This window comes from Paramisgurnus dabryanus, chromosome 9 (genome assembly GCF_030506205.2).
Source record: "Paramisgurnus dabryanus chromosome 9, PD_genome_1.1, whole genome shotgun sequence".
NCBI classification, from domain to species: Eukaryota; Metazoa; Chordata; class Actinopteri; order Cypriniformes; family Cobitidae; genus Paramisgurnus; species Paramisgurnus dabryanus.
The window spans coordinates 33,642,090-33,663,397 of NC_133345.1; the positions used below are offsets into that span (position 1 = coordinate 33,642,090).

The 21,308-nt window shown below is 37.7% G+C and overlaps 1 protein-coding gene and 1 long non-coding RNA gene across 2 annotated transcripts in view; both read right to left on the minus strand.

Annotated features, from left to right (window-relative positions):
* The window catches only part of zfhx3a (zinc finger homeobox 3a), a 31,595-nt gene extending 11,256 nt beyond the window's left edge, over window positions 1–20,339 (minus strand). Inside the window, exons 1-5 of the mRNA XM_065257870.2 lie at window positions 19,932–20,339; window positions 9,446–12,175; window positions 8,355–8,580; window positions 1,444–1,515; window positions 1,211–1,332 (exon numbers count right to left, since the gene is read on the minus strand). Coding sequence (XP_065113942.1) covers window positions 1,211–1,332; window positions 1,444–1,515; window positions 8,355–8,580; window positions 9,446–12,160 — 3,135 coding nt within the window. The 5' untranslated portion in view covers window positions 12,161–12,175; window positions 19,932–20,339. The remainder of the gene's footprint in view (window positions 1–1,210; window positions 1,333–1,443; window positions 1,516–8,354; window positions 8,581–9,445; window positions 12,176–19,931) is intronic.
* On the minus strand, window positions 2,879–4,644 carry LOC141282558 (uncharacterized). The gene is made up of 2 exons (XR_012337349.1): window positions 3,626–4,644; window positions 2,879–3,178 (listed from the first exon to the last, which is right to left on the minus strand). It is a non-coding gene; the product is annotated as an uncharacterized lncRNA (long non-coding RNA).
* Window positions 20,340–21,308: the final 969 nt, after the last annotated feature.

Consider the following 21,308-nt stretch of genomic DNA (forward strand, 5'->3'; position numbering starts at 1 on the left):
AATAGGGTGAGAAAATTTTTCAGAATTTTTTTCTTAACCCATCGGCAGATTTCTTTGCTTGTTTTAAGCACAAATTCACTTAAATATGATATTATTTGTCTAAAACCTAGACATATTTTCTTAGGTCATTTTGCTTATCAAGAAAATTCATCTTGATTTAAGAATTTTTAGATATTTGTACTGAAAACAAGACAAAAATACTAAGTAAGAAAGTCTTTTTTTGAAGTGCATGTATGCTGGCACTTGTTGGCTTATTTTCCTTTACAATAAGATTGTATCTGTTAACATTAGTTAATGCATTAGCTAACATTAACTAACAATTTGCAGTATATTGTATGCATTTATTAATCCTTGTTGATGTTTGTTAATACCAGTACAACTGTTTGTTGTTTAATGATGCAATTCCTTGCACATTAACTAATGTTAACAGATACGTTTGACTGAAAATAATTAGTAGTAAATGTTAAAATTAACATTAACCCTTGTGCATAAATGTAAAAAATATTCTAGATTCATCTTTTTCCCACTGTCATTGAATTTCTTTTTTAACAAGAATCCGTTCTGATTATAAATACTAAACAATTATTTATTTCAGAATTTTAACCCTATAATTTAAAAAACATAAGTTTGTTTTAGGGCTGCCCGGTAATGGGTAAAATCATAATCATGATTATTTACCACAATTACTCATGCATTTATTTAACTTTTTTATAAAGAAAATGTTGCAATAGGCTACATGTGTCAAAGCAGTGGTGCCTTACAAACACATCGGTCCAGCAGCACGCAGTTTATATTTTAAATCGCACAATAATTGTTTTACCTCGATTATCTAGATTTTGTAATAGTTTGAATCACAAGTTTAAATTGAAAATCCAAAACGATTAACTCCACAGCTCTAGTTTGTTTACATGATGCCACTGTTGTGGAGAAAAAAGAATATTTCTAATTATTTTCCATATACTAAATGTTGAGCTGATTTTTATTTTTATTTATTACAATAATGGATATGTTAATAATTAACAACAACATTAATTTTAATGCATTATTTGTTTTTTGAGCAGTTAACTAATCATAACAAATACAACCTTACTGTACAATCCATATAAATCATATACCAGTTTTATCATACTTTACATACAAAATAGATACTTTTTATACCATTGTGTATTGTTTGTTTTATTTTGTCAGCGTATAGTGTGATTTAGCAAACCTCTTCATGTACACGTGGCCGTTTACAGGGTGAAGGCTCATCCGAGTCTTCAGATCCAGGCGAGGGACGCTTGGGAATCGAGGACAACTCACTTTGCTCCACCTCTGTCTGAATGAATCCTTCTGTGAAGAGATAAGTGGCACACATTATGCTTTTTTACAATGCTTGGCTCATGCAGAATAATTTTATTTTTCAAGAGGGCTAAGTGCATGTTAAACTAGTATGTTAAGCACCTGATTTCTTTCCTGCGCTGTCCTCCTTGTTAGCCGTAACCTCCGGGGGAGAGTCCATCCCCTTATGTTCTCCTTAAAAAGAAAAGGGATCAGAAATCAGAAAGGTCTGTTTCAGAGAGTACTTCATTATGCAGTTAAAACGTTCATGTGGCTCGCTCAAGGTCAAGTGTTTCTTACATGCCTTGCTATTTGATATAACAAGACCAACTATTTGAAATAATGTGCAGATTCTTATTGCAGAAAAAAAAAAATTCTGGTTTGCTGTAATGACAAGAAATTCGTTTGTGCAAAACATGATCCATGAATGATTTGACAATGCTTCAAAAAGTATCTTATGTGATTCAAGGATATTTGAAACAAATGGTCAAAGTAATTTCATTACTTATTATTGACAAACACATTTCTTCTACATTTAAATGTTAAAAAAATCCACTGTATCTAGCATGCATGTGCAGATTGAATGCAGGACCGCATTATAACCTATAGGGGTCAGTCTACACTAGCTCGGAAAGACCCATTCAACCAACTTGAATCACTAGCAAGTTATGTAAACAATCTCTAGATTTACACACACGTGAAATGCATTGCTTATTCACAGAGAGATCCAAGAAAAATAAATGAAAAAGATGGATGAGCTACAGTCAGCAGAGCTTCATTTGACCTGTAGGGGTTTGAGAAGTCACGGGAGGGAGATAATGCAGCAGAGGTCAGCGGGGTCACACACAAAGAGTCCATTTCAAAGCACAAATTGGCAAACAATACGCCCATGACAAGCTTTAAAAAATATCTTCATACAAAACGTCTTCACGTTGTAGCAATCGGAATCACCTCCTTATAAAAACAATTTGCACATAAACATAACATACGTGATGATTTTAACTGGTAACATTGTAACATCTTCAGCTTCCTGTTTTTTATTGAATCTTCCAAATGAGATACTTTTACAAAATAATATTATTAAATAATATTATTATTATACATACTATTATTACATAATATGCATATTATTATTAGGTAAATACTTATATAATTTTATTAATTGCTTTATAATAATATCATTATCATGATTGCTGTTTTTGTTTGGTTTAACCTGTTAGCCAGCACTTCTATTTTTGAGCATTTTCTGAAAAACGACAACTCCAAACTAAAACGTCTGCAGCTCTTAAACCCTATGGTCTATATTCATAATTCTGGTCTTGTTTGAAACTAGACACTTGACATATTGTTGCCTAATAGTCATAACAACTCAGAGTAGTAAAGAAACAGAGTAAAACAAGGTAAAATATACATTAAATGACTTCCGTTTTTCTTTAAATAACATTCACTTAGCAAAAAAGGTATGAAATGGTCATCTGAGACACCTGGGGACACCATATAGGTAAACTGAATGTCTGACCATGCTGTGATTCAAATTTGAGAATGATACTCCAAAAAATGTTGTTTCTGTGAGCTTTTATTTCAAAAAAGTCCAGGCGTCCTTTCAGAAAAAGTGCACTTGGAAACTCCAAATATACACATGATAACAAAATGACATGATTATCAAAAGAAAATGAGTCAGGACTACATATTACATGATGTATATCAATTCAGAACTTCTCTGCCCACCAAAGCACATAGAAAAAACTATTTCAGAAAAAAACATTTGCACATTATAACAAAATACTTGCTATTTTGAATGTGGTCGCTCATGAATGCACTCCAGATTCCAGTCCTCCTCTGGATGTCAGCTGAAGACCTGTTACATCACATCACATCACAACACAACACAGACACAGACACACACAAAGCAAGAGAGGATTTTAGTTTGAGTCAAAAGTTAGAGACATACAACTATTTGTATGAGAAACTATGATGTAATATACATGAACATAATACATACACACATACACACATTACATGAATATATTTATAATTACAAATGTCTTATGTTTGCCAAATAACCTATATTTCTCAGCTGGTAATACTCATATTTTCCACCACATATCTTGTTTTTAGTTTGTATATTCTGTGCATTTGATTCATATAGCTATAAAAATGATTCATTTATATAACATGTCATAGAAAATGAAACCATGTAAAACTCGTATTTTAGTCATCTCCACTGTTACTTTATAATCAAAACAGCTAACAAGAAACTAGAAATGTAACGTAAAATAACTAATGAACAAAAGAATCCACTTACTTTATCCAAGCGAGCGCAGCTGAGCTCATAGTCCGGTCCATCTCTCGTCGACGACGCGGTTTCGTTTATATCCAATCTTGTATCTTTGCTCCGCGATCATGCTCTTTATCAACTTCTCCAAAACACTCTCAACACAAACAAGTCCTCTGCAGTCGACAATCCACAATGGAGATGTTATATCTAACCTTTGAGAGGTTTCTCAGCGGCTCCGGAGAGCCTAGCCGGCTGCTATGCTACCCAAACAAACAAACGCGCAGGGAGGGGGCGTGGGCATTCCTATCCATGCGCTTCTGTAGATTTGCGCAGAAGTACACTTTACTGACGTAAGTTGAATCCTTGTAATCGTTTCATGATTGGTTACTACCCCTGCCCATCAAAACTTTGCTGGCTAAGCATTGGCTGGCTTTGTTTTGGCGTAATCCAGTCAAAAGCCTATGGTTAGCTGAAGGACATCTGTCTGGGCAAATCGGTGTTCCCGATTCATTTTGAGTTGTCAAACCTTATCTGATTGAACAAAACAGAAAAATAGGGCGGGATATTTATCGGAAGAGTCTAACGAAGCAGGAAGAGATGGATTTTCACTGATAAAACTCGATATTTGATAGAAAATAAACATGATCGATCATACTTAGCGGAAGCGCGGATGTAAATAAAGGAGGGTATTGCTGGATTTATCACTATTTTTCGTTGTTTTGGATTAAAACGTGGGATGCTTTTTGAAGAGTGGACCCTTACGTTGCAATGTACGTTGAAGTTTTTGGGAATTGTCAGAGATGATCAGAACCATATGGCAAGACATGTGAGTACCCACAAATTTTTTTATATGCATTCCGTCTGCATTTTATTTAATCTTATCCACACCAGTGTATTGATTGCAAAAATAAGCTCAGAACATGAATTTTGAGTGTTTAAACTTTCAAATAATGCAAAGTTTATGATTGTTGATTGAATATTTGATGTTAAACAAAGTACAAAAACACGTAAAAACGCCCCCTAGGGACCGCCGCCGGGCCGGTGCGTGTTAATTAATGTTTGTTTTGTGTTCTGTTTAATCGTGTGTTGTATGTTTTGCACTTCTAATAAAAAAAGAGTGAGCATTTAAAGTTTGAAAAGGGCAATGATGCCCCGATGTCCTTTTGCAGCATCTAAAAGCCTCGGTTGAGTTCAGTAGGTAGAAAACACACAGCCTCGGGACACACTAAACCAGATACCCCTTTCAATTCCCCCCTCCCTCGCCCATCCTCTCCTCTCTCGCTTTCTGCCTTTCTGCTTTCTTAGCAGAGTAATTGTTTCGCTATGTGGGGGAAGGGACAAGAGGAATGGAGTTGATTTGGGTGCGTTTGGGTAGTAGGGGGGGCGGTCGGTAAGTATTAGAGAAGGGGGAGTAAAGACAAAACCAAAAAAAAAAAAAAAATGCACGAGGGTTGTCATAACAGACCAATCAAAGAGGGGCCGAGGTATCTTCTGTTGGTTCTTTGAGGAGGTGATTATGACAGAGGGTGAGAGAGAGAGGGAGAGAGGCCATCTGAACACCAATTATCCTGACAGACACGCTATTGATTTCCTATCAAACCAACACACCCATAAACACAGAACATATAACCTGAAACTGTCAAATCCGCTCTAGTTACGGCTGCCCCATTGAGATCTGAGCTCAGTCATTTCTTTCAAAGTCAAACACACCACACTGAACCTGATCCAAAAAAAAACTAAACTATTGTCTATTGTTAAGCATGTAGGTGATCGCAAGAAAAAAATGACATTAAAAACCGAATGGAAAGTAAAATAACATAAACTAATTATGAAGAATTTGAGGGAAGTGGTATTTCTTAATATATAAATAAAACATGCATTGCAACAAATGCATAATTTTTGTACAAATTTGTAAATGCCAACATGACTCAATTAAAAATATCCTTTAAATATAAATTGAATGATGTTTTCTTTTTGAACATGGCCACATTTAATCCAAAATTTTATTTAGCACATTTCAAAATTGGACTACCTAAAATAATTTTAATTCATAAACGAAATACTTGAAAGTTAAATCTTGAAACCCTTTTGAATGGTGCATGATTCTTTCAGCTCGGACCTCTTGAAGGAAACAGATGGCCGCAGCTCGACGCGGTGAGGTCACTTGCACCAGTAATGAAGTGATCAGATGCACACGCACATGCTAACACACTCCAGACGTACACTCAACATACACTTCATCAACACTTCCTACTCGTCCCGGAGATCAATATACAAATGCTCAGCGACATTGATCCAGTATTGATTATAAATTAGGGAATGCCCTGGTGTTGCTAAAGAGATCAATAACCAGCCATTCAAGCGCCGGCACTCCAGCAGGTCAGAAGCGGAGCTGATCCGATGTTCCTACAGGTTTAAATTCACACTGAAATACCTGTTCATTCACTGCCTTCAGCATTGATTGGACAAGACACATTGACTGCTGACTTATTCTCCTAGGATTCAGATTTAACATCAGGTGGTGAACCAAAATTAGTAAACCAACATGTCCTCAAAATAAACATTGACATCTGTTAATGTCATCCTGACCTGCAGGTCAGTTTTCTTATTTTGATGCAGATTCATTTTACATTTACCCTTATGCTGACGCTTTTAGAAACTTTTAGCAATCGATCATACAACGCACAATGGCATATTACTATACTCAAAAAATTGTTGGGTTCTTTTTAACCCATAATGGGTAAATATTGGACAGAACACATGCTGGGTTAAAAATGACGCAATGTTGGGTTGTTGTTATGCAACCATGGAGTATTATAACCCATCAGTTGGGTTAAAACAACCCAGCATTTGGTCAATTTTAGCCCAGCAGTGTGTTCTGTCCAATAATTACCCAGCATGGGTCAAAATAACCCAAGTTAATTAAGCTAAATGCTATTGTTGCTAAATGATATAATGAACGAATGATTAATAATAAGTTAAGGTTGCTAAGATACATCAAATAATAGGTTGTTAAGATAACATATAAGCTGAACAGGAGTGATGAATGTCAAACCCAAAATTTGAATTAGAAATAAAGCAAGCGTAACATTGTAAAACAGTAATAAAAAAATCATGGATAACAGCAATATAATATTTTAGCATTAGAAATACTACTGTGACTAAAGATCTTTAACATACTGCTGGATTAAACTTTACAGAAACATAAACCGGTCATACTTAACAATAAGGTTAATTGAGTAAATATTAGTAAATGCATTAACTAACATGAAGAATATCGTTTTTTAAACATGTATAAATTCTTGTTAATGTTAGTTAATGAGTTATTCATGTTAGTTTATGATGCATTAATTAATGTAAACCGTTACAATGCTTGATTTTATAAATGTATTGGTTAATGCTGAAATTAATATGCTGTAGAGGTGTTGCTCATTGAAAGTTAATGCATTAACTAATTTTTAACAAATACAACCTTATTGTAAAGGGTTACCATATAAACAAATGATATTGTTAATCTTCAATACACTGGAAAAAAATGATTCTTTCAATTTACTCAATTTTTTTAGGGTAAGTGGTCGCAAACAATTTATTTAAGCTACATTTAAACAAAAAAATGTGAAAAACAAAACAAAAACTTTTGTTTAAATGTAGCTTAACTAAATTGATTGCGACCACTTACCTTAAAAAAATTAATAAATTGAATGAATCATTTTTTTCCAGTGTATGGGTGGTGGATTAATACATTTGATAAGCACTGTATGTCATTTATTAATCTTTGTTCATGTTAAATGGTTGTGCATTGATTTTTAATTGTGTATTAACTAATGTTGAAAGATACTACTTTAAATAACATAGTTTATAAATGCATTAGCAAATGTTTTAATTAAAATTAATACGATGAATAAATGCTGTATTCATTCATTGGTAATTCACGTTAACTAACTAATCCGTACAAAAAAGGACCTTCATGTAAAGTGTTGCCAATATTTCAGATAAAAATCAAGACTGAATAGGAAGTAAAACCTGTCAGTCTTTAGGGAATCTGTATCTGTATTCTGTCTCTCGGTTAAACATTAATTGGAGAATGTTAATTAACTCATGCCTCATTAGTGGGTGCTGACTTTATTGGCTGCATTGACTGGCTAACCCTCTCTTTTAGCCTCTTTCTCTTTCTGGCCAGTGAAGATGTTACAAACGTGATTATTGGCAAGTCAATTAACAAAATCAATTCCAACCATTCTGAACAAAAAGCACACACACGCACACACTCTTTCTTCTTCGTTTTCTCTCTCATGTACACACAAATGTCTCTGTACACTCGCAGGCAGGGTAGCAAGGTTAGTTCATTAGCTAAGCTTATTCTGGGTTTGAACTAAATGCTAATTGTCTATGCCACCCGCTTCTCTCAATTACCCCAGTGTAAATATCTGCCCTCTTTCTTTTTGCTTTTACTGTGTGTGTGTCTGTTAGCCCCTCCTCCATCTGTTGTTCGTGTGTGTTTTAAAGCCCTGAATGCCGTAAGCATGACATACAAGGGACTGTTAGTCTTTTGTTTTATTGTTGTTTCTTTTATAATTCTCCCTGACTTCGACTATAACCATATAATATCAAAAAGCCAACATATTGTTTTATTAAGTGCATGCGTGCCTTCCCAATGAATGTAACTATTTTACTGCACTGCAACACTCCCACGGACAATTCTGTTTCTCCGCATCGAGTTTTCATTTTGCAAAGCGTATTTGTATTTGTGTCATACCATTTTCTTGAGCATGGCTTTTTCGGATTGTAAAGATGGCACCGAGCTCCTCCTCGTCCTGCAGACCCTTCTGGATTCGCTGGATTCGGAGCAGCCCCTCCCCTCTCTGGTGGCTTAGTGAATGCGAGTGCCGCACTAAAGAAACGCTGCTGCGAGTGGAGAAATCACACAGCACGCAGTGCAGCCAGACGCCTTCAGAGTCCACTCCATCCAGCTGCTGCAAATACTGAGAAAAAACATCACTCGTGGTGTGCGTGCATGTGCGTTTGCTATTCAATTGAATACAAATCCCTAAAAGTGTATCAGGAGAAAGAAGAACAAGCAAGAAACCTAATAGGACAAAGTAGGAAAGGGTTAAAACATAGTCTCCGTTTACTTGGATTCTCTTCATCTAGCTCACATTTCAGCATCAGTAAATAACATGCCTAGGAACATTAGCGAAAGCCAAAATATAGACTGGTCGTAGATGATCAATATTTGACTTCCTCTAATGTGGGCAGCACAATCTAGATCAATACAGGATCAATACAACCCTGTAAAAACCCCTATGTAGATGTTACTTAACATGTTTACGCTTTAGAAGACACTAATAAGTCTCCCTTTGTCTTAAGCACTGGAGCAAACAGAAACAGATCATATCAAAAATGACATAAACATTCACTCAGGAACGCATACGCTAGAGCCCAGTGAGAAACACCAGTCCACTTGTTTTACAGAACTCTAAACTGATTAGAGATGTGCTGAGTTAATGGACCACATTAGCGGAGGGAAAAAATAACATACAATCTATCTCAATTACCAAAGAGGCCTTGCAGGCTTTGGGGATAGTGGTCAGCTTGGGCTTTTGTGTATTTTACTGACAAGAATAACAGAATACGAGAATTGGTTGCTGGAATAACTAATGAAACTTGATCTCTTGCTGTACAGCAAATACTTGATTTCTTTCGTCTGTATTGTTTTGTTTCAGTAAAAAAAATTATGCAATACATTTTATAGCACAGTACCATCTAATTGTTAAGGCAAACTTTAATCCAAAACCAGTGTGATGAAATAGTTCCACATTTTATACATTTCTGTATTTGTGGTTTTACCTTGTAAAGTCTAAGGCTGGCCTCGTGCCTGGAGTTCATGGTGTGTAGCTTCAGTTTCTCCAAGCTATTGGCTTCATAGTCACATGCACCGCACCTTAGCTGCACCTGGTTTCCAGCAGCAACACACCTAAGATGCCACTCTTCCTCCTCGTCTTCAATGTTTCCATGGTGACTACTGGCCTCTCGGAGATGTGCGGCTAACTGGTAGCGCTGTATGTGTTTGTCTGTCTGGCAGTGCAGCTGGAAGTTAGCTCGCAGAGGAGTGGCGTAATGGCAGAGTCGACAATGATGGGTGTCACCGGTTGTGCTTCTCCAGTAGGTGTTGGGCAATGAGCGCTGCATGGTCAGGTGTTGACTTAGCTCTTCAAGAGTGTCACAGGAAAAACAGCCACACAGAATGCATTCAAAGAGTTTCTGTGCCGAGTCATGTTGGGCCTCATCGCTGGAGTCAGGCAGTTTGGTTTGAGGGTGGCAGTGCCGGTAAAGCTCGGTAGCATTGTGCTTGCGCTGACGTTGCATGTGTGCCAGGTTCTGCTGCAGCAGAAGCACGTTGTGTGTGTGCTTCTCACTGGTCATGTGGATACGCAGGTTCCTTGCCACGTTGGTCTCGTAGTCACAGACTTCGCACCGCCATGATGCACGTCCCCGAAGTGTAGAAGGAGAGGAGGAGTTGGCTTGGGTGGGCTGAGCGAGGGTAGCATGTGAATGGGATAAAGGGCTGGGCTGAGCTGCTGGGGTGTGTGCATGTGACTGCGTCTGCAAGCTCTGCATGTTGTTCAGGTGCTTGTCCGACTGCATGTGGATGCTCAGGTTGCCCTTGGTGGTGGTGGAATACTGGCATACCTGGCATCTAAAGGGCTTGTAGCCACAGGAGTAAGTCTCACCTCTTGCTAAGCGTGGGTGGCTTTGTCCACTGCTGCAGTACGGACACTGTCCAGACTCCGTTTCTGGGTGTTTCTCCTTCATATGGGCTTCCAGAGTTTGCTGGTATTTGTAGTGCCAGTTGCATTTGGGACACTTCAATGTCTTGCAGGAGTTTCTGGTGTGTGCCATAGAGGCCTGCACACCGTAAGCGTAAGATGCTTGGACGTCATCTCCGATGGCAACAAAGCCTCCATCACCGGCCACTACCAACCTTCCTCTAGAGGCCGTGTCCGAATTCCCTTCTTCAAGAATAGACTGGCTGCTCTGGATAATGGTGGGACTGAGCGTAGGGGCTGTGGATTGGCTGTGATTATTGGGCAGGTCAGAATGAGTGATAGGTAGTCTGTCGTCATCAGACAACCTAGTGGTTGGTTCCATTGCTACGGCACTACCGTTTTCTAATTGGTCATTTGGTTCTGTTGCTGTGGCACTCTCTTGGTTGGCAAGTTGTTCAGTAGTATTGACAGTAGGCGGGTTTACCACAACAAGGGAAGCAGGTGCAGGGTCGTGGCAGTTAAAGCTTGTTCCACACTCTGTCTCAGAGTCTGTAAGGGTTTTGGTGTTGTTCATAAAGCTGGTTGCTATTGTTGCAGAGTTTGGAGGTTTTGAAATGCTTTGGTTTGACAGAGCAGCTTCAGTATTGTGCTCTTGTCTGCTACTGCTGCTAATACTGTATGCACTGTTTTCCACAGTGCTACCTAACTCTAAACACATTCTCCTCTCTCCTCCCTCACTACATCCTTCATCTTTCTCTATCTCATCCTCCTTTCCTCTCTGTTTGCCGTCTCTGCCCAGGGTTGAGGGATCTTTGGCAGGGCTTGGTACTGAGGTAGCAGGGGAGATTCTGGATGGAGAGGGCAGGAGAGGGAGTCTCGGTTCATAGGTCTCAGCCTCTTCATTTTCTTTTCGTCTTGCCGTGTCCTCTTTCCCAGAAGTTGGTGGTGCCGAGTTAAGAGGTACCACAGACTCGCAATTCCTTTTTGGTTCGAGGAAACAGAGGAGTGGCTTGTCGCCTGGCCCGGCATGCTGTAATATGGCAGAGGTGTTATTAAAAGAGAGCAAATGCTGTTCGTCATCACTAAAGGTGATGCTATGTTGCCGTAAAGCATGAGCCCTAAACGAATGTGATCGACCAAATGACAGCCGACAGAGAAAGCACATCAGGATGGGTTTGGTTTGACCGGACCGTGTCACCTCTGCTTCTGACAATCCTGCCATGTCAGGAGCATTTTCTTTGGATTGGCGGGTCATCAGAGCTAAACTTTCACTGTTGTCGAGGTGATGCATGTGGAAGACATGAAAAGCATGTGGAGCAGGGCTTTGAGAAGAGGAAACGTAACACGTGTTAATGATGGATGGTGGGACACCTGACAAGGAGGAGGGAATTCCACATGAAATCTGACTCTCTTCCTCTGTCACATAAGCAGAGCCATCGTTCTGGTACAAGATCTTTCCAATAGGTTTCACATCATCTTCATCTACCTCTTCATCGTGCTTTTCCCTCACACCTTCGTCTTTTATCATCTTTCTGGTAGAGTGTTCATCAACCTGCTTTTCTCTAATTCTTTCTCCATACCTCTCCTCAAGTCCCTTCTCCTCAGTACGGCCCACTAGTCCACCCTGTTTGGATACAGTCGTTGTGCTCAGATGAATGGCTTGATCTATGGCCAGTACGAAAGGACTGGGGGCCAGTGTTCTGCAGAGCCCGGGAGGCTGTTGTGTGTGGAGACCAGAGGCTCCATCGATGGGGACAGAGTCACAACACTCCATCCTCTGAGCTACTGAGCACATTCATCCCACCCTGGCCTAAAGAAAGAGAAAGAAAGAAAAGAGAAAATGTGAAATCAAAACTGCTTGAACTTGACAACCTACAGTGGCACCAAAATATTTCAAGATGACAAATATCTAAACGGCATTCCTTTATGTAAGAGACAGCATACCTGATGAATTCTGCAAAAATTATATTCATTCTTATCTTATTAGACATTTTTTATCTCTAGGTCTCAAGTTTTAATGGATCTATGAGGTACGTTCTCAATTCAAAGTAACCACAGGAGTAGTTTATTATGCATCTTTATTTATCAATTATGAAATTATTAATTTTACTCTAAAGATTTGATCAGTCATAAGGGTTACATGTATGGCCATGTTGTTCAAACACTTTTTTGGGCCACTGTACATATGTACATTTTCAGAGTCATGTTTGATGCACTTCACTAAAGTGTTTATGCACTAGAGACACAGTCACCATCAAAAGTACAGGAAGAGACAAAAGTATAAAAACAGCCCCGACCCCAACATACCAATTTCAGCAAAACACGGCACTTTTTAATTGTCATAGCATAACAAACATTACTGTCACTCCTTAGAGAGAAGGCATGTGGTGACGGTGAGCAGAGAGGTCTAGCCAGTGATCAATAGCTCTTTGCCAAGCTGACTTACCGAGAGCTGAATATTACATGAGAGACAATTCCAGGAATCACCGAGATCTGCTCAATTAAATGTCTCTGTCTGTCTCTGCCTCCCCTTCCCCCTCCATCTGCATTATATTTCCCTTTAGGCAACTAAGCAGAACATAGGGCCTTGTCTATGGGGGATTGCCCTGTAACAGTGCCTCTGGAATAGGTTCCCTATTGAGCCTAGACCCAGGTTTCTCAAGAGACGCGGCCCTCGCAGGCCTTGATCAAGAAGCAGCTGAAGTGAATTAAATTGAATTATATTACACCAGCCTTTCACAACAGCGTTCGGCTTCTATTAGTGCCTGAAATAATTGCAATTTGCATTAATGCAAAAGGTGGTTCACTTTAACAAAAGCATTTTTACGCAGCGGTTCCGATGCACCCCGAAGACCAGCGCTCTCGTACGCTTTACACAAGCGAACGTACAGTACGACCTTGCTTTGTGGTTACGCTGTGGGCTGAAGTTAAATAATTAAAATGTGCATTTAGTTACCACTGGGTTTATCTGATGTTAAGTTACTCTAATAGTGCAAAAACAAGTATGTGCATAGGGAGCGTCTTAAGGGACTACAGGGTTTGCGGATAGGAGTTGGGGGCTAATTGCTGCGTTTCTAGGTGCAGATTCTTCAACTCTGATTCAAGCTGTTATATTGAGCTCCCTCTGATCCTCTCTACTGGAGGGGGCTAAAGTGCTAATGGGAAAATCAATAGTGTGAATGCTAAGAGTCTTACTGGAAGCCGAAGCGGGATGCTAACACACCAGGCTAAAGGATGTATTAGCTGATTTAAGATCAAAACTGTTCCAAACTTACAGGGTTAAATTCAAGGTTTTAAAATGATAAAGATAGCAGTCTATTCATTTATGATTGTAAATGCTTGAAATATAACATTTGAAATAAGCTTACATATTCATAAATGCACCATCATGCATGCAGACAAACAAACTACACTTCCTGTACAGATCGATGAATGTGTCGTCTTATTCGCTGTGTTAAACTGTGCGTGTGTGTGTGTGGTGTGATTAGTGATGTATCTCATTAGCAGTTAGGTTAATTACCCATCTCTCTGGGATACCTGATAGGAGGCACACAGCTGGAATCAAGACACATCTTAAACCAATTACACTCTGTGTGGAATAAGACCGAGATGTCTAGGATAAGAAATAGACCAAACATTGCTAACCCCAAAGTTAACCCCAGCACTAACCTTGTAACAACAACAATTGCAATGAAAACAAACTCTTGTTTGCAGTGCACTTAACTGAGGTTATGAAACACTTTGCTTGACGGTAACAGTAAGAAACAGTATGAAGTGTGGTTCAATGCATATACAGGACATACTGTATACTGTTTTAAGCATAGTGTTCAAGCTTTACAGAGGGATTTTACATTCAACACAGACTGCTGATTCAGGATCTCAGCTTCCTGTTAGAAGTAATGTACACTCATATCATAGCAAACATACAGATCCATACAGTACTGTATAAGGAACCCGTATGAAACATGCTTTATTGCATATGTCTAATACACTGTGACATAACTAAATTACACTGCAAAAATATACACTGTAAAAAATACTTTGCTGCCTTAAAATTTTTTGTTGAATCAACTCAAATTTACAAGTCATTTAAACTTACTATTATTTATCTTGACTAGAGATGAGTTGTTACAACTACAGGTAAGTTGTTATAACTTATAATATTAAGTTGACTTTTCTCAACTATATTTTATAAGTTGTGACAATTCATCTCTGTTGACATAACTTGTAAATTTGAGTTGATTTAACAAAAAAATTTAAGTCTGCAAAGTATTTTTTTACAGTGTATATTTTAAAATGCTTTTAATTTCTTAACCCCTTAACTAGCGCAGCCCTTTTTGAGTAGGGGGTCAAAAAGGTGATATAGATCTTCAAATTAATAAAAGTCTGGCTTTTTTATCTAGAAGCCTTATCTTGGTCTTCTTTTAAGGAAGACACTTTAAAGTTTAAAAAATAAAATTAAATAATGCAATAAAGTATATATTTTATACATAAAATTATCACAAAAAATAGGTTTGTGTCACACTTTTAGTAGTTTTACCAACAACGGCCACTAGGTGTCAACGGTTTGCTGCATACTCTTGACACAAATTAATAAATTACTGTCAGTCCATTATTATTACTGCTAAAATGTTTTGAAATATGAAAACTACATTCTTAGACCCTATATATTTTTTGTGACAGATTAAAATTTACATGCAAAATACTGAAGTACATCACGGGACAGAATATATCTAATTTCATGAAGTTCATGATTAAACTTAAAAATGTCTTATTATATTTATGCGTTTGAAAAAGCAACCTACAGTGCATTTAATCTATATTTTTATCAGTGTTTCCTTGGAATCAAACCCATGACCTTGTGTTGCCAGCACAATGCTCTACCAATTGAGCTATAAAACACACAATATTACCAAATATTATTATGTTACACAATCTTTGTTTTATATGTAAAACTTAGATATTTTTTCAAATAGACAATTTTTTTTTTTTTTGCTGTGTACAAAGTAGCCAGTATTCAAGTAAAAAAATGATGCACAACTTGAAAAGACTCAAGTGTGTGCACAGACTTTGCATGAATGCACGACAATCAAAACTGTTACAAGGGTTATACTGTAAAACGACTGTATCACATCAGACCAAACCAAAACTAACCGCACGCCCTCTCTCTCTCCCTCAGTCACGCAAACACATACACATTTTCTCCCACTGTATTTAGACAGCTGTCCTCTCTGCTGTGTGCACGTCTTTGATCTTTGATTTAATGCCCTATTTCCATTAGAGACACTAGCCCATTCAAGAGGCAAACTTCAAAAGAAAGAGAGAGAAAGAATAAAAGAAAGACCGAGAGGGTGCGAGTGTGGGGAGATCTGACTTGTATATCATTTGGGATCATTTTCTTGGAAAATTGCACTTTTAAAACATCATTTTCAAAGAAAACCGGTGTTTTTTTAAAAAAGGTCCTTAAAGTCAAACAAAATGCAAAACATGATTTTGAGAAAATGCTGATGTGTTTCCTGCACGACATTCAAGGAAGTAACACACAAATACAGGATTAAAGGTCAAAAGATAAAGCTGACATCAAGACAGGATTGTGACAGCTGTCCCCTTTAAAATGCATTTTGTTTATATTAATTCCTTTCTCTTAGCAGTCAAAAACTTTAGGTTAAACAGATAAAACCATGTATACTATCCCAGCCTTAGCAAGCTGGTTTAGATGCATGTCACTTTTTAAACTGGTCAGGCTGAAAGACCAACTGACCCACCAGCTTTGCCAGGCTGGGAGGACCAGCTTAAACCAGCTACCGTCACCTTAACCAACTAAAACCTGCTTAAGCTGTTTTTATAGTAGGGTTCTGACTGACAGAAGCAAGTGATACAGGAAACTTTTCACAATCAGACATTCTGTCACAAACTAATCGACATGCTACAGACTTACAGTAGAGACTTACAGTACACACATTTCAGTTTCTAAATCTGAGTGTGGTGTAAACGTATTGATTTAAACTGCAGCACGATCCGGCGGGATTATAAGATCAATGCTACACTGAAAGACTTCTTCCTCATTTTACTTCATCTTATGCCACTGACAATGTGTGTGAAACACTTCAAAACACACGCTGCACCGCTCCTCCGCAGTCTAATATTCATAACGCGTACATATCGAATGGAAAGTGGAAGTGCGCTCTAAAGCAATTATCTGTAAGGATTATTCATGTATATTCTGTATTCATTACACAAGTTATATGCACTGTGAAATGAGAAAGATTGGGAGGAAAAAACATTTTTTGCAAGATTAACTCCATTCAGCGAGATGATGATCCAAATGCACAAGAGCTGAATTACATGCAAAACAACAGCAGAGCTGCCCGGCTTAATACAAATCAAAAATGGTACAGCAATTTTTTCATAATCAGTGAAAATAAATAACCCAGGCTTTAACACAAGCTGTGACCTCACGGCGACTTCACATTGAAGAATAATTACCGACTTCAAAATGGGTAGTTTGCATTTACATTTATGCATTTGGCAGATGCTTTTATCTAAAGAGACTTACAGTGCATTAATTCTGTCTATACATTTTTATACATCAGTGTGTGTGGGATTGAACCTGTGACTTTTTGCACTGCTAACACAATGCTTTACAAACTGAGCCACATAAGTTGATAACAGATTTCAAGTTTATATTTTAATGACCAATTTGCAGCTTATGTAAATATTCTACACCTTCACAATGTGAATTTTAACACTTGTACAACAATTAGACAACTCATGAATGGAATAAATATATATCTCACAGAAAAATACTGCTGCTATAGTTTGATAGGTCATATTTATTACCCAAATACTAATACAGAACTGTAAAAATGACATCACGTTTTTCTTAAGGAAGTCAAAGAATCATTCTCTCTCTCTCTCTCTCTCTCTCTCTCTCTCTCTCTCTCTCTCTCTCTCTCTCTCTCTCTCTCTCTCTCTCTCTCTCTCTCTCTCTCTCTCTCTCTCTCTCTGAATGAAAATAAACATAATTTTTTTTCTTAAATATAAAGTAAAATACATTTCAGCACTGTTTGCTCTCAGGAAAATCTCTCAATCTGTCTGCAGGCCTTGTTTCTCCATTCATAGTCCATTTCCAAGTAAAAGTGCTCAACAATCACACTGACCTTTGCATGATTGGAGTTTATGCACCTTTTATAAACTATACCTTCAATCTATATATTTAACAGGCACGGCAAACAGCACACACCTCCTCCTGTCCGAAATGAGGCAGACAGACAGTGTAATAAAGTCCAATATTTGCAGTAAAATCTGGAGAGAGATGACAGCTGCACAGAGGTAAGTCTAAGCCACTGATCGTCCTCTATTCTCTCTCTTTCTCTGTCTCTCTCTCTCTCTCATACACACACACACACACACACACACACACACACACACACACAAACACACACAGTCTGTTTAAGGCGTGGATGGAGAGCTGAATCTGAACTGACAGGCTGGGCCTCATGTATTGTTCTCCGGGTGTGTGTCAGTGTGTGTGTGTGTGTGTGTGTGTGTGTGTGTGTGTGTGTGTGTGTGTGTGTGTGTGTGTGTGTGTGTGTGTGTTGTGTGTGTGTGTGTTGGTGACTGATCAGCCCATGTGCCTCACTTCTTCACAATCTCAGCTATTATTATGATAAACAGAAAAAGTCAAACCCTAAAGGCAATGTGTGCACACAGACACACACAAAAACAAACACACAATTATCATTTAGATTTTACATCACCTGATTTAAAAACAACACAATGTCACAACTTTACAAAAAACTACTGCAAAGTGGTAAACTATCGGTTAAACAACCTTGACACACCATAAAATTTTGTCATTTTCTTTACATACAAAAGATGATAAAGTAACGTATATTTTGCATAACATTTTTGCAAGTGTTATTAAAATATCTAAATGTTTATTCAATTAAACACATTTTTAAAATCACACCACTCTTATTGGCCGATCGCTCTGTGTTTGACAACACTACCCAGTGGAGCCCAGTTTTATCTTTTCACCCTGTTTTCTTTCATGCAATCTTCTTCCTTTCACCCTTTTGCCTAACTCCATGACCTCTGACCTGTGATCCAATCCTCTTTCACCCCACACCATCTTGTGTGCTTGCTTGCGTGTGTGTGTTTCTTTATTTATTTCTGCTGCTCCTGAAGCACAGTGTTTATTTTCGCACAGCACTACACACGATCTTTGTAGCCGAACCAGTCACTGAATTTACAGCTAGAAATGTAGCTTGTTATGTCCATGTTATTTATAAGAAACACTCTGACATTATGTAAGTTAATAAATTAATCAATCTGTCCAGTCTCTAAACAAAAGAAAAAAAATTAACCAAAAGAAAAAAAAGAAATTCTCCCAAGCCTTGTTTTTAAGATGTGATATATGTGCATGTAAGCATAGTTACTTCTTACACCAAAATAATTACATTTATTTGTGACAACATAAGAATTGCAAAAGCAAGAAAACATGAAAAAACTGAAAAACGCCTAACACACACACACACACACACACACACACACACACAGAGAATTAACATGTATAGGCCTACTAATTAATATACCAACCATATACTTATTAGTATTAAGTATTAGTATTGTTTTTATGTAAAGCACTGTATTAATATAAATATATTTTACTGACCATAACAGAAATCCAACCCCAAACCATCTGCATTAAAAAAAACATTATTTACTGCATTTATAAATCTTTTTAACTTTCAAGGGCCATTCCATCAAAAGGCTACCAAGTGTATCTCCCAAGTAAACACACACACACACACACACACACACACACACACACAGCGAAGGAGTCCAATCAGGATTAACCAAGCATGCCCAGCACATATAACCACCTTCGTTTCAATACTTTATAAAATATGTTTTAACAGTGTAGCCATTTGCTATCATAAAAACGCAAAAAGTTACATCCCGTCCACGTAAGTTTGTAGAAAAATCAATGCGCAAATCTGAAGACGCAAGGGGCTTTCCAACAGCAGCATCAGTCGGATACTTTGTAACGTTGCACGGACGCACGGGGATTAACGGGCGCCTCCCGTAGCGCGTGTCAATACTGATGCATTCGGTCAAAGCGAAGCATGATGTTTTCCAACACCGCGTAATGCATCGGTGTTTCACGACACGCATCAAAACCACATGCACGGAGAAACCAAAGGCAAGCCTATCGAGGACGTCATTTTATCTTTTCCTCTTTATCCTCATTTTTTGCAACTATCAAGAACTCGACAACTCTTGGCGAAAACAGGTAGGAGCACACGAGACCAGTTTTTGTAACTTCAATCTGAACTCCGAAGGTCCAGAAAGTGAATCGGGTGCGCTTTACATTTGAGACTAGGCTACATATGACATGACACCGTAAGTATTCAGTAATAACAATAAGAATCTCTTCTAAACAATCATACATTATGCATAGTTGATATTATTCAGTGCGTATGTAAACACGACGTGAAATGCATAACGCGCGCGGCGACCGGACTGTAAATACGCACAGCAGTCATTAGATACAAACTTACATTTGGATGCGTTGCTTTGTATTCCAGTAAACACGCTTATAGATCCCATTCGCACAGATGCACGCGCTCACTCTGCTCTAGACATCATGGTGCTGAAGTTAAAAGAGGTATTTTACTGTTTCTTAAAGCATTTAAAAGGGGTTTTGTTTTTTGGTTGTAATGCAGACGACGGACGCGCCTCGGCTCTGTGCGAGGAAGGAGGAGAGAGTGAAAAAAATCAGTCCGGTCTTTATTCCTGCTAATTACTTTCCTGCAAAAAAATGGCTGGAATTAACAGACTGCGCATGTGCTGATTACACAGTCACGAGGGGAAGAGATAATTAGCTCCTCCTGGATCAATAAGATTCCGCGATGGGAAAGAGGGAGGAGGGATGCGGAGTGAGGAGGGGGGCTGGGGAGTGATGGAATTAGACTATAGGCCAATTTTATATTTTTTACATGCATAAATAAAAAAAAGAATAACAAATAAAAGTTCCCATTTAATAAGATTTGAGATAAAAGCAACAGAATTTATAAAATGATTAGGATCAATTTGATGAGAACAGGTAATAGCGAAGTCATGAATGCATTATACAAGGAAACGCGTTGTTGTTGTTGTTCTAATAATCTGTTGTTATTATAAAATCCAAAATGCATGCTCTATAACATTAAGAAACATTTAGATAAAAACTGTTTCTGTACTGGGAATCAATGCTTTAAACTACTGCGAGAAGTGAATTTGTGATTAATATACAGTACCGATTCATTTGCTGAATATTGATTATGAATGCAACTGAATTATTGTATATTACAAATAAACAAAAACGTCAAACTGTATTCTTATAAGTATCGGATTAGGAGGTTCTGTAATGCAATGCGCAGTTGTTGTTATTAAGACATGTATAAAATTATGCACTTTTTAAATTCTATAAAATAATAAATGTTTTCATCATTGTGAATTGGTGAATCTTTTTCTCCCAAAGCGTTGCGTAAATGAAAGCATTTTTATATACTTGTGACTATTATTATTTATATTATACATATTTTTATTTTACTTTATATATGCATTATTACTCTATTATAAAATAGAAATAAAAAGGAACGTCTACAATTCTATAACATTTGAGAGGAAGACATGTCTAGTTTATATGAATAAAATATATATGCAAAATCTTGGATTTTCTGATAATCAAGAAGCATTGTCATATCTACATCTCAATAAAATTTGCATCAACATTTTTCCAGTAGGCTAACACATGACATATGTTGAACCTGATGTGTGCACGAGCAAGAACAAAATTGTTTCCATTAAAACTTCTACATGAAAGAAGAAAGTGTTGAAGTGTTTTTCTCTCTACTTGTGTCTTTTGTCATGATAATTCTTTTGTGCTCTCTGTG